General features: G+C 44.5%; 1 protein-coding gene across 1 annotated transcript; it reads right to left on the reverse strand.

Moving 5' to 3' along the window:
- Positions 1-4,519: 4,519 nt before the first annotated feature.
- Positions 4,520-13,275, reverse strand: Tagap (T cell activation RhoGTPase activating protein). Its single transcript, XM_021221387.2, has 10 exons — positions 13,197-13,275; positions 12,392-12,475; positions 12,249-12,302; positions 11,895-11,961; positions 10,541-10,707; positions 9,854-10,015; positions 9,312-9,421; positions 7,849-8,044; positions 7,197-7,311; positions 4,520-6,535 (listed from the first exon to the last, which is right to left on the reverse strand). Exons 2-10 carry the CDS (start codon positions 12,416-12,418, stop codon positions 5,289-5,291), a joined length of 2,145 nt encoding a protein of 714 aa, XP_021077046.1. The 5' UTR covers positions 12,419-12,475; positions 13,197-13,275; the 3' UTR covers positions 4,520-5,288.
- Between the last annotated feature and the right edge of the window lie 1,182 nt (positions 13,276-14,457).

Genomic DNA, 14,457 nt, shown 5'->3' on the forward strand with positions numbered 1-14,457 from the left:
ATTTTAATGTTTTTCTCCAAAAGAGAATTTTATAGTATTATATTTAATACCTGTTTTCAATGTCTTTAGAGACAAGGTTCTTTCTACGCAAGCCTTGCTGGCCTGGAATACACTGTGTAGAGCAAGCTGGCCTTGAACTCACAGAGATTCGCCTCTTCGGTGTTGGAATTAAAGGTGTGCACCACCTTGAGCATTGGGCTGTTGTTGACATCTGTGTTGAGATTACCCTGTAAGAAAAGAAGGAAAGCCAACTCAGGGAGGAGTTCCTAATTGTGCAGTTCACCGGCCTTTGATTTCTAAACAAAGCTAAATCATCCCGTATCTGTAGCAGTTTCCAGTGCTCACGTGTGCAAGAAGCCCGAGCTATATAGGGTACACTTCTGAAACCCCTTAGGGGAAATAGCCAAAAGCTACATTGTTTGGAGAATCCAAACCACACTGAAAGCTAACATTGGTTAAAGACCGATGGGGTTCTTGTTCTGCAAACCCTGGGTGTGTATCGTGTCATTCAGCATCAGATTAGCCCTGCAGAGTCGCCATCCTCTACCAGATGCGTGCTTAGCATGTATTTGTCTGTGTTTCCTGTACCATTTGATAGGAACAGTAGGTTGTGGGGGTTTCCACTTTCTGTAAGACAATACAAACCTTCATTCACTTTTATTTGGGTTACTGTGTTTTACCGATACTGTTGATTTTTAGGTTTTAACTTATGTCCTGTGTCTTTAGATTTTTAATCATGTTGTAAAGGCCTGTTTTATTCTGTGGTTATCGAAGAAGCTTATTCCTATTTATTCTAGAACTCTTGCTTTTCTATTTCACATGCTTAATTAAATCTTCTATCCTCCTAGAATTCAATCTGGCATGCACTGCGAGACACCGTTCTGGTGTTTTATTTCCTCAGACAGCCATTCCTTTCAAACTGTCTACAAAGTGTGTGTGCTTCCCACAGTTTGTCTGTCAGCACTATGAGTTGAGCCTTACCTCTGTTTCCCTCCTGTGGGTTGGAGTCTCCCCGAACCTCCAAACCCCTGTTTCCTTGAGCATGGCTTAAAGTAAGTCGGGGCCCTTTCCTGCCATCTTCCCTGTCTTCAAATCTCTTGATTTGAGATTGGAGATATATGAGATGTGGTCTTTACATGAGTTTATTGCATTGTAGTGAGTAACACAGACCCAGAAAGCAAACCCAAACAATCCCTGATAGTAGCTAAAAGGCCCCAGCGGACCTCCTCTCAGTGCTTTCCACAGATCTGGGGTCACAGGCACACATAGCCACACCCACCCAGCTTTTAGTGGGAGCGCTAGATCTGATCTTGGGTCCTCATGCTTGTGCAATAAGTATCCCTACACGCTGAGCCGTCTCTCGGGCCCCCATATCAAACCTGTATTCCGTAACAGAGAAAATACAGTGTCTCAGTCTACACTCAAGATACTGCGAAGTGACTGATTGTCATCTCTATTGAGATGTGTACATGCTGGCCTCCGCAGTATTTCTCCTTTTGCAGAAGAAGAGTTAAAAACCACAGAATTCAATTAACGAAGAACTTCAGCTACCTGAGATCCTATCTGACGTGGCTTCACGATGCGGCTTCATGCGTGGTTGATGGGAGGAAAGCACACATTGGCAGCTCTCCCAACAAGATTACAATCAGGCGTTTATCTAATTATTCTTTCTTTTTATGTTTTAAAAATAATTATGTAATTATTATTATATAAAAGTACACTGTTTCTGTCTTTAGACACACCGAGAGGGTATCAGATCCCATTACAGGTGGTTGTGAGCCACCATGTGGTTGCTGGGATTTGAACTCAGGATCTCTGGAAGAGCAGTCAGTGCTCTTAACCACTGAGCCATCTCTCCAGCCCCCTAATTATTCTTTGAAGTGTGCATTAATATAAACAGTATTAGACATTCCCATCCCCAGCATTTACAAGCGCTGTGGCCATTAGCCATCGCTTGGTACATTAATGTTGCCAAACCTAGCTGCTGACCCAACTACGGTGGGACCTGCCATCGTGCCATGCGCTTACTGGGTTTAAGCTTTAAGCAATTTTTCTTGCCTCTAGCAAACATTCCCAATTTTGGTAAATTTCCCTAAGCCATATCTAGGTCAGCTTCAATTTATTTAAGTCCTAGGGTCAGGGACAGTGTGTGCTTTTGAAAATAATTACAGTACATTGTGTGTCACCCTCCTGCCCATCCCCTCTTTATAGGAGGAAAAAAATTTTTCTTAGGAACACCAAGGAATGTGGAATGGACCTTGCTAACACCCGGTGTCCGACTTCCAGTCTCCAGAACCATGGACAAGGCAGTGCCGCTGTTCATTGCCCCCTTCCAGCTACAGTATGGTTGTGGCTGCCTCCACAAACGGACATACATGGTCACAGAGTTCGGAAGTCCAAATTGGAAGCATCAGTGGGCCACATAGAAACAAGTGGGTCCCACACCATGCGATATTTGAAATGGTCACCACAACTTCTCTTTTCTGATCAAAGAAAGACATCAGCGAGACTTTACCATGAGAAGCCACGGATAGCTGACGTAAACTATACTGGGGCTTCCAGTCTCTCACTGTCACTTTCTACAATACAGGCAGCTAGCCGGGCCCGATAGTGCATGACTTTAACCCCAGCACTTGGGAAGCTGGGGATCTCTGAGCTCAGTCTGCCCTACACAGTGAGTTTTGAACTACACCGAGAAACCCTGTCTTGAATAAATGAATGAATAAATAAATAAATAATAAATAGGCATTTGAGAAGGGTTTGAGGAAGGGTCACATGGAGGTCAACTCATTAATAAGGTGGGAATATATCTAAAAATTTCCAGTTTGTCATCTTGGTTAGCCACTGCAGGTGGTGCTCTGGTTTTCATTAGCAAGTCACTAAGAGCCATTGTGGTAATGTGGCCTGTAATCCCAGCACTCAGCAGGCTGAGGCAAGAAGGTTTCACATTCTGGAACTGCTTGGGCAACAGGGAAATCCTGTCTCAAATAATTTCATATATACATGTATATATGTATATATAGTATATGTCCATGTATCCATTATAGGCACAGATTCTGTCATCTATTCTCTCTCTCTCTCTCTCTCTCTCTCTCTCTCTCTCTCTCTCTCTCTCTCTGTGTGTGTGTGTTTTGCACTAGTGTTTCTATGTATCCATTACTTACCTCTCTATCCATCCATNTATATATGTATATATAGTATATGTCCATGTATCCATTATACATACAGTTTCTGTCATCTATTCTCTCTCTCTCTCTCTCTCTCTCTCTCTCTCTCTCTCTCTCTCTCTCTCTCTCCATCTACCATCTATCATCCATTCACCATCTATGTATCCATTACTTACCTCTCTATCCATCCATCCATCTATCCACCTATCATCTGTCTGTATCACTAAGAACCTGGTGGGAGATCATTTTTCCCCAATTCTGAAAGACTCAGTGTGGTGCCTGGCTCATGGTAGGTACCAAAGTCATAACTCAACTCAGCTCTAAGAAAGGGCTGCGCTTACTCACTGACCAGTCAGAGCAGGGTGGCTTGCCCTTTAAGATTGATTGATTGTTGATGCTTAATAGAGCATAAACAAGATTTCCTTTTACTTTATGTATTATGTTTTGCCTGTGTGTATGTATATTCACCACAGACATGTCTGGAGGGTAGAAGAAGCCCTCAGATTCCCTGGAACTGAAGTTACACATGATTGTGAGCTGCCATGTGGGTGCTGGGAACTGAACCCAGGTCCTCTGCAAGAGCAACAAGTGCTTTTAACTGCCACCCCCACTATTTATTTATTTATTTATTTATTTATTTATTTATTTATTTATTTATTTATTGAGATGGGTTCTCTATGTAGCTCTGGTTGACATGGAATTTATGCTATGGACCAGGTTGGCCTCTAATTCAGGGATCCACCTGCCTCTGCCTTCCAAATGCTGCAATTAAAGTCATACACCACCACTGCCCAGCTTATTAGAGTTATTAATGTTACTTTTGATCATGATGCATGGGCAACCCAATTTACAACTTGGCTAAGCAAATGCTCAGTAAATCACCTCTGAGCAAGAATCAGGTATTTCTTTCTTTCTTTCTTTTTTTTTAACTTGGTAATTAGACATCACTCAAATCATGAGTGTACACAGTATTTTATAAAAATGGATATAATTAGGAAGATTGGAGCCCTACACTTTAAAACATTTACATAAACATATTGGTCATTGAGTAGTAAAATTCTAATATACAAACATTCCTCCTTATGCTTGCTAATAATAAAGGACATCACAAAATCGAAGTGGGTAAAGACATTGGAAAGTCTACTTCACTCAAATGGAAGCATTACATGTGCCAGATTATCTTGTGTCCTATAGTTTTTTTCTGTCCCCTGAATGACTGCTTGCTGAAAAAAGTGGCTCAAATCCCCAGAGAACAGAGATTACATCTCCTGGACACTACCTCCCTGAGGAATGCGTTGGCCCACAATGAGTGTATAGTGAACAGACACTGGCTGAATGGACCAGTGTGTGGATAATGTTCTTGGTGGATTTTTATTTGAGGCAAAGGATATAACATCAGCAAGTCATGAACTGTCGGAGGAGGGAAGTTTATTGTGACTAATAAATAAACTGTACCGAAGTCTTATACAAGACTCCCCAATACATACAACAGTGCTTACCTCTACACAGCTGCACAAGACATGACTGAGCTGCAGAGGCTCAAAGTACTCTGTATGAGTTACTACTGACAGAATGCATTTCCACCACGCCACCCACGTTCCATTTGATGATTGAAAGACCTTCTCCCAGTGCGGCTGACGGCTCACACACCAAGTACAGTGTCTTTCAGTCTGTTCCCTTCTATGATGCTGACTCGATGTCTCAAGCCTGCTTAGGAGAAGCTGCACCAGAGGCTCAGACATGTCCGCCTACATGCAGCTGGCGGCTGATGTGAACACAGGCATGACATTTGCTGTAACATTAAGAAAAGTAAAAACTCTCTCTACTCAATATAAACAAGTGCCTGAGGACAAAAACAACATACAGAAGTGCATGCATGAAGGGATGTATGCAGACACCCTTTGCATCTAATACCTTGCATATAATAATACATTTTATACATTTACTACATATTGCACAAACCCGGTTACAAACAGACACAATCTGGTGTCACCATGTGAGCTGTCCTCACAGAGGAGAGCTCCACACCACGTTCTGAATGAGCTTATCTATGACTCAACAGGCAGTTCTCTGCAGTTGTATCTTCACACACAAGTTAGCCATGGTACAAGGTCTCCTTTCTTAAATGTAGGATTCTCTAGCACAGCAGAGTTGGTCAACCTCAAAGACCAAATGGCTGTGTTGTGGCCCGAGACTGTCCAGCTTAGCCTTCTGCATGGACTCAGACACTGTCCTCAACCGGTGTAGCTCAGATCTCCCCTGAGTTCCTACAGAGACATGGACAGTCTGACTGTGTGTCCAGTGCTCAGTCACAGAAGACAATCTGTGTCCACCAGGTGTCCCTTCACTGAGGTCACCTCCATGGTGAGAAGGCACAGGGGGCACCGCTGTGCTCTGCTTGAACATTCTTGCCCTCATACTCCCAACTGTCTGGCTACCGTAGGCTGTGAGTTCTGATGTCTGGTAGTAAATGGCCTCTTGGTAGGATGGTGGGCTTCCTGGCTTCCTCACATCCACTAACTGGGACGTGTTGTCGACTGAGAGGGCCCAGGTGCCAGACAAGCTGAAGCCCAGAGATGTTTGGCTTTGGGTTTCTGACTCATTTTCCTGGATGATTCTGCCAGCAAGTTGGCTCTCTTTCCTCAAGTCCTTCTGGAGTTGGTCTCTAGAAAAGTCTTTGGATTTCTCAGACCCAATGCTGGAGGTTCGGGGCAGCACTTTCTTGTGAGACGCAAAGGAAAATGACATGGAGTGCTTTCTAATTTCTCTCTGGGGTTTGGTCTTGTCTGTCTTTGTTGTGAAACTCTGGTGCCTGGTGAAGAAGTTTCTCTTGGGGCAGGATGGAGAAGGCACAGGTGAGCTGCCCAAAGATTCACCTGGGGAGGAGCTGGAGAAAGCTTTGGTTACGCGTCCCTGTGGAGATGCTAAGCCTTGGGTCAAATTCTTTATCTTCAAATCCACCGGTCTCTTGGGTTTGCCGTCAACTACTGGGAAGACTTCCTCGGTAAAGGGGTCTTCAGCTTCATCACCTTCAGAACAGGAGGCTTCCTGGGGCAGAGTGAAGCTGTCCTCACTCCTTGTTAGCTTTTGCTTGGTTATCGGGCCCACGAGGCACTCTCGTGAGGGTGACATGTTGGGTTCAGAGAACCGCCTGTCTTGTTGGACAATGGAGCTTTTCAGCCTGGCTACCATGCTAATGCTGGAGTCTGAGCTTGACTCACAGGTGTCCCGGTGGTCCCGGGTATCCAGGCCAGCCATTGTGGTAGTGGGACCCTCCAGTTGCCTGTTGGGAGAGGCTGCGCCACTCGTGGGCTCCACATCTGGGTCATTGCTGTCATAGGCCGAGTCATTCTGCAGAGTTGACACGTCTGAGGAAAGTTAAGGAAGAGGTGAGCATTCTGTCCAGGCTCTCTTAGTGAATACCCTATTTATACCGATGATGCTTTGGTGGAAATGTACTGGGGCCTGATCCGACAATAAGCTGAGTACACTGAAACTATGCTTCTGTCTAAAATGGTCTTTAAATGGTAAGAAAGTGGGAAAATAAAATGGAGAAGGAAGGGAAAGATTCGAGGAAAAGAAGCCGACAATGATAATATTCTTGAAGGTCTATTGATCTAAATTTGTAACATTGGCCCTTCAGGTAGCTCTTATATAGGCTCAATGTCCATATTGATGGACTCACATTCCATTGCAGAGCTGGGATTTCCTTACTCCAACCCATAGCTGAAGTTTACTTAATAGAATCAAGAGCTATTCATGACTTAGAATGAAAAGGAGAAATTTCCAGATTGTTACAGAAAGTGAGTAGTGTCTGGTTGTGTGTGTGTGTGCAAGTGTGTGTGTGTGTGTGTGTGTGTAAATCTAATAGCAAGGCCTCTGTGGTTGGTGACTTCCTTACAGAATTCTGACTTGTGAAGGCGAATACTGCTCTTAATACCAGGGATGCTTCACATTGCTGCTCGGAGCACCTATGGCCCACACAAACTTCTCCCCAGAACCACACTCAAGTGACAGAATGTTCCGTACCTGAACTGTCAGTGTGTTCCAGCGAGTCGTCAGAAGTGATGCGTGAATGTGTTCGAATGTTCTCCCCAAATATTTCAAAGCAGTTGTCAATGAGGAATTCCACCAAGATCTTAACCTGTAAAACAAAGAAAATAAGCAGTTTGTCAGCTTAAGTACCTTCATAAAAAAGGTAGCAAAGAATGAGGACATATCGGGGTCAACTATTCAGGAAGTGGCAGAATTAAGACTAGATACTTTCATGTGCCTGAAAAGCACATTGGAATAATAAATATACTTTATTATTATATTTTTTTGAAGCTTTTCAGAATTAGAAAAAGCTTTGAAGTAACTATGATTTCATTTAAGGAAGTACTTGTCCAGATTTCTAGCTGAACAGGCAGAACGTGATACACAGAAGAAAAAGAACAAAGTGTTTTTTCCAGCTGTGGGGGATAGGGCTGTGTCTGTTACTCTGTTCTGTCTCCCAGGACACTGGAGGATACATATGCAGGTTTCTATGAGTGTGGAACCACGACAACACATGCCCCAGATCAGACCTCCACTGAGGCCCCTGAGTCATTTGAGAAACTCGAACCACAAGCATTTCAGTGCTTGGCTTTTGCAGAGAGTGGACTTGTGACCAGCAAGTTTCTCCTACAGAGGCAGGACATACCTTATTGTTCAGGTCCCTCTGGGCCTGGAAGGACAGGCTCTGGTCATTCTTCAGAGTGAGCATGTTAGGCCCGATGCAGATGGCGAGGTTGCTGGAGTCCATCTTGTTGACCTCAGCGTTCTTGCTGATGAGGTGGAGCACGTAGACCAAGTGCCTGAGGAGAAGAAGGTTGGGCCGGGGGAGGCCACCAGCAACCCTGAAATAAAGTTGAAGGATGATGATTTTTCATGTAGTCTCGAAAGGTTCCACCCAAACCAGACTTCCTTAAAAACAAGGAAGGCTCAAGAAACATTGTGAAACTCATTCAGGGACTCCCTGTGGTTGTAGTGGAGCTCCAACAGTGCCCGCCCGCCCGCCTGTCACACACAGGAACGCTGCTTGTGAATCAGAGCCTGCTTAACTCTCACAGTCTGCCTTCCATTTTTGAAAACAATTTTGTTATGTCATTAAATAACTGCATCAGAATCCTTTCCGTTTCAAGCCCTACAAGACCGGCTTCCTCACGCCTTTTTAAGGCTAATTTCCAGATGAAGGTCACCTATGTTTATATCATTCTGAGAAATCTTTAGAGAGAACTTATCTATAAAAGCATGTTTATAACTAGACAATGCTCTAGCGATAACAAATTAGATTCTTGAGTTAGATTATTTACATTTTGATATTTCAAGAAAAAAAAATGAAATGAATCCAACACATGGCTCCTTTTCATTTCTTGGTGTTATTTTCAGAAAAGACTTTTGTGTGCAAGCAGAATCATTGTGACAATCCTAGTGTTCTGGGGGGAAGGTGGGGGCAGAAACTATCCCCTTTCTGGTAAATATTTCATGGCAAATACTCGGCTGGCCGTGGGGACACCTCTTGCGTATCCATGAGTGTAGGGTGGTGGCATGTTAACGGAAGGCCTCTGGGAGTCTCCAGGAATGCAGAGGTGACACTTCCGTTTTCAAATGTTAGCTATTGGAATTTGATCTTCTCTCTTAAAAAATTTTTTATTAACCATAAGAATGCAGTTTGCTGTGGAAATTTATGAATAAAACAATTTCTCCCAAGTTGCTCTCTGGTGCCATAAGGGTTTTATGAGAGAACAGTGGTTGGCAAGACACCAGGTAATGACGTTAAGGTTAACTCCAATCCTGTTGGCTAGCCTTTGGTAAGGCGTTCAGAGTTGATCTCGTGCCTTTTAAAACTACGCCTGTGTTTAGGTTCCCTCCGCCTTGGGATCTATGAGGCCTGAAGCTCACTTTCTGCTTTTTGAGAAGTGCTTTCTCTCACTTGGGTAGAACTGCTTCCTTTAACTACCCAGGCCTTTCTGGCTTCCATGGTGGATGGGGTCAGACGGGCACTTCTAACTCAGATTCCCTGCACCTGGCAGTTTCTGTGAGACAGGAATCTTGAGGCACTTGCATAGTTTTATGAAAGATTGAAGATGGGGGCCTAGCCTCCTGCAGTGCCAGAGAACTTACTGCTTCAGGGCCTCGATTCTGTCCTCCTCAGTGGGCTTCTCCAGGGCGTCCATCCAGTCCTCAAAGAGATCACAGGAGAGCAGCTTCAGGGGGATCCCTCGGAGGAAGTCCTGGAGGGAGGAAAAGGCGCGCCCAAGTCACATCGCTGTATTTACTTCCTTTAGGAAGCCTCTTCCAAACTCATAAAATACTTAAGAACCCCCTCACCCCCTTACCTCCCCCCCCCCCCCAGTAACCAGCGTAGTAAGATGCACTGTTTCTAGGTAGGTGAAATCTGGGTAGACCAGATTTATGAATGGATTTGGCCAAGGGGCAATCAAATAATGTTTTGAGAGAATTTCATGCCATCCTTTCTGTTGAAACCTGAGATCATTGAAACAGAGGTGCTTGTGTGAATAATTGAAAGGTTGAACTGAGAGAAAAAAACTAAACTCCCACCAGCTGGCTTTGCCTGGAGGGAGCAGTGTGCCAGGTCCGGGTCTCCTGATGAGTTTGTCAGTGCGCCCTCAATAGGCCATCTGGTGTAAATGCCGCAGGCTCACCTTGAAGACCACAGCCAGAAGGTGCACAGGGAGCTGGTTCAGATTCACGGAACCCCCGCAGTTAAGCTCCTCCTTCAGCTCCTTGCGCGCTTTCTCGCTGGCAGCTTTCCTGAATATCCCTTCCGTTGAAGGACCTTTAAGGCAGAGGATGGTGAGGATGTCCTGCGGGAGCACACACGACATAGAAAACAGTCACTTGGAGACACCCACGCCACTGCTGTTAAAGCACGGAACCCTGTCTGTAGGCTCCTGCTACAGGAGGAGAGACTTAGAAGCTGACCTAAGCCAGCGCTACCAATGATGCCTTTTCATTGATTTTTCTCAGAGGAGGTACGTTGTGAAGGGATTAATTTTACACATTTGAAAATTATTTGGAGGCCCTTCTCTCCTCTCAAATACTTCCGCAGATACCCCCACAGGCATCCTCTGCTCCCTCTCTGGTGAGTTTTTAGAAGTTACAAATGTTCCACCTTCTCCAATCCACAAGACAGAGGACTGAGGGAGAGCCCATCATGTAGAGTATAATGATGGATACAGCCGGCAGACGGCTGCTCTCCTGCACTGGACAGTGGGGTTGAGGGGGGGGGCTTTCTTGGAAAGTCAATGCCCATAGGGTTCAGAATTCCCACAGACTTTTCAGGTCCCACCGGCAAGGGGAAGTGGATTTATGAGTCCACACACACCTACCTGGATGGGTCTGGGGAGCGTGTCGTTCTCCCCGCAGATGACTGACAAGGGTTGGTCAAACAGCAACACTTTCAGCTCTGGTTCCAATGACCCAGAGAAGTCGGGCGAAGGAGAGAGCTTCCTCATGAGAGACGGCCAGGAGAGCACTTTCTTTCTCTTCTTAACTTCTAGCCAAGGAAACAAGGAGATGAAGAGAAAAATCAATGTTAACAAGCCAAGATCCAAATGAGGACATGGATGTTGGCTACATCATCTCACCTATAGCATGGCACGTTGAAAAATAAAAGTAAAAACAAAACAAAACAAAACAAAAAACAACAAGCCCCCCCCCAAAACCAACACCTTCTGTTTTCAACCCACTGTTGAAAATTCGAGAAGGTCAAGGGCATGAACCGGGATCTAGAAAGATCAACCCCAAACCACCACACTGTTGTCAGGGTAGCGAGTCCCTAAACATCAACACCAGTGTTCCTCAAAGGCCCCACCTTTCCTGTTGTTACCCGCACAGCTTTTCACTACAGAAAACTAGCGAAATTTCAAAGCTGCTAGTCAAAACCACCCATTTTAACATATTCCTAACGACTACAAAGAATGCATTTCTGATTAATGGATAGTATTTTAATTTATTTCTTTGAATGTGAAAGTTACAGAGAGGAAGTGTTTTGCTTCCTTTCGAAGATCTTTTAGAAGATTCTGGGTAGGGCTGGCTGTTCACCTCCAGTCCCATACCCGACTACCGCTAGAGGGCGCTATATCACCCAGGGAATCCTGCAGTTACCCAGACCCAGCTTTATTTCAGAAGCTTGGTTCTCCAAGCAGGTTGCCACCAAGGCTTGGCACTTGACCAAGTATCCTACCATTTACCTATCTTGTACCAGCAAGTGGAAGAGAGACAAGAATGAGAGGCCCATCCTGATACTTTGGGAGGGGTGGTCAGATCTGATGTATATCGTAATGAAATGTGTTGTGAAAGATGGTAAGAAAGGATGCCCGATTCTTTGAGGTTGGAGATCAGCAACAATTGCCTCACAGGCGCTTAAGTGCGGTCTCCACTAGAGAAGGAAGCAAGGGGTGGGCAAGGCAATGTGTTTCTCCAATGTGTGCATGCTTCCATCCTCACGCTTACAAGTTCTGAGACTTGGCAGCCTGCTTGGAAACCCCGTGTACCCCTGGGCACTGGCCACGAACAGATTCTTCCCTCCTGCTGCTCTGGCTGTCTTAGTCAAGGGTTAATGTTCTGCGGTCTCTCAGAACACTTGGAAACCCAATTCTCAGTAAAGTAAAAGCTCTGTGGTTTGACATACAGAGAGCACTAGTTAGGCACAGAAAAGATCCGTATGTTTTCAAAACTCACCAATTAGCTGGCAAATGCTGTCTTCACTCTCACATGATGTCAGCAGGGGAGGCACTTTGATATCACCCTGAAAACATGCATTTCAGTTAAAATAGTGACACCCGAAGACACCCTGCTTTTCTCCATAAAATGCACACCCAGCCTTTTATTCGTCTTGAAAATTAAGTCAAATGCATTGATTCTGTATTTTATCTTCTCAGATCAACATTATTTTGGAAGATCTCAATAGCTGTGTTTAGTTTATAATCTGATATTCATCTTACACCGATAATTAAATAACCCAAATGAGCAACCAAAGAATGTCTTTTATCTAATTACAGTGCAAATAAAAAGTTTAAAACATTACTTTCTTACCTCTGACTGACATTCAATTAATGTCTCCATGTTGTTGGCGTTAAGTGTTTTTGACTAAAAGAGAGGAAAAAGAATGTCAGCGAAGGTCCTTCAGCTCCTGTCTGTGGACAAGATGAATAAGCAGGTGCAAAGGACTCACGTACACCATCGAGACTGCTCGTCAGCTTCATTGGAATCGAGACTGACAGTCCAAGGGGGGGGGGGTTCACTACCTCGAGGCTTTGATCCTGTGTACAACAAATCATAAATGAAAAGAGTTAGAAAATAGAATAACTAGTCCAGTCAAATTCAAATTTCAAAGTCAGTTTAAAAAAAAAAAAAGACCCAGAGCTTAAAGCTACTGGATAGAAAAATTTTCACTTAAAATTGGGCTCCCATTAAGAAGCATCTTTGAGAATCTCATCCAACTTTTCATTGTGTCTTATTTTATCCAAATGAAATAAAAATTCCTATGTTTCCATAAAGTGAGATAACATCAGTCTTTCTTACTAAATGTCACCTATGATTAAGAACAGTCTCTGAGAAACTTAATCCTAAATTCTTTAAGCCAGACTCCTTTACTACTCCCAAACTTTGATACGTTACTAAGCTCCCATCAGGAGAGCCTGAGTACACATTACAACAACCAAGACTTGCTTTTTTGAGTGCTCATACATACTATATTAAAAGCTCTGCACTCTCATGTAACCCAAGGAAGACAGAAATTTACCACCAGGACACTATATACAATGTACAGAAACAAAAGATAACATTTACAGAATCCCTAAACCCCCAAGCTGCAGCTGACACACAGCCCCCGAGCATTCTGCATTCAGAGTCCTTCTAAGGCTGACACATGTTTCTCCGTAGAGCTGTTTTTAGTGGCACTGACCCCTGACACTTCAGGGACCCAAGACCCTTGACCCACGAGGCAGTTTATGTTCGGTCCTGTTAATCTACGGTACTTACCCAGCGAGGGTCTTCAGCCAGAGCTCTTTTTACCTCTGGCAAACTGTGGAAAACGGGAGACACAACATGACACTCTGACCCTAGGAATCCACCCACAGAGACAAGGCACTGGGGCCCTCAGCCTCATGTGCTGAGTGTTATATGCGGCGGGGGCGGGCAGGTGGAAACTCAGAATATTACTGGGGCCGGAAGGAACATCATGGGTTGTCACACAGCCAAAGCCAGCCAGAGACTACTCCGCTCTCACTTCCTCATTCCTTTTAGGGCAGCGCCGGTTATTTCCAAGCCTGCCCCCCTAACTCCCCCCCCCCCCCCATTTCAAAGTAAAAATGTCTACAAACTACTAGGAGTGGAAACCATGACATATTGAACATAGGAGGTGGCTCTAGTTAATGTCAAAGGTGGTGTGTGCAGGATGAGAAATTTTATTATTCTGTGTGTAAACATCATTTTCCTTTCCAGTTGGTCATGCCGGCCCCCTCCCTGCTCTGGGTGTCCTGTTCGGGTGCTGTTCCCTTTCACCCACCGTCCTCTCTGTCCAGGACTAGATATCAATTGGCACATCTAGGTTCAGGGTGTTGCTATAAAACCAGGACAGAGATGGCGGGATGACTTCCCCTCTTTGAAAATTACCCTCGAAAGCTACATCAGTTTCTTTGGAACTAGGGGAATTGCCTATTGAGAAATTCATTTATTTCTTGTGTGGAGAACCACTGCCCTAAGTTTATTGTGAAATATGGAGGCAGTCAGATGGGCACAGATGTGTTCACTTTAGGATCGACAACTTTGCAAAGTGAACAAAAAGTGTCACATGTTTGTCAACATGGTGGCGTCTTTGGGAAAAATCTAAAAGAACAAAATGATTTGAAATGCAGATACTGTAAATTATATCGCATGTAAAACTGCCCTCCAAGCTGGCATCTTCTGTTACGTCACCCCCTCTTCTTCCTTCGAGATCAAGTCAGGTCCTGTGTGTGTGTGGATTGGCATCCCGCCTCAAGACTATTGCTTTGAACGTCCCATGGATAATTTGATGTTTGGCTCTGCAATATTCCACGTAATTGTCTAAGACGTTATGTTTTTGGTGCTGGAGATTAAACCTGCCCCTCAGAACACACTCTGCCTCTGAGCTGCACCCCAATTCAGGATTGGTCTTGGGCACTGCTACTCTGGAGAAAGCCTTCTGTCCTCACCAGGCAGAAGGTTCTCTGCGCTGTAAAAAAACGGAACCCACTTTACAAGGTTTTTCATCTTAATTCCG

Source organism: Mus pahari, chromosome 21, assembly GCF_900095145.1.
Source record: "Mus pahari chromosome 21, PAHARI_EIJ_v1.1, whole genome shotgun sequence".
Taxonomy (NCBI): Eukaryota; Metazoa; Chordata; class Mammalia; order Rodentia; family Muridae; genus Mus; species Mus pahari.

Excerpts from the sequence above, each read along its gene's own strand:
- Tagap (XM_021221387.2), bottom strand. The coding sequence starts at position 12,418 with ATGAAGCTGACGAGCAGTCTCGATGGT. Across the intron at positions 12,303-12,391 it reads TGACGAGCAGTCTCGATGGT|TCAAAAACACTTAACGCCAA; the intron begins GTACGTGAGTCC and ends CCTCTCTTTTAG. Across the intron at positions 7,312-7,848 it reads AGAGGGACCTGAACAATAAG|GTTAAGATCTTGGTGGAATT; the intron begins GTATGTCCTGCC and ends TTTGTTTTACAG.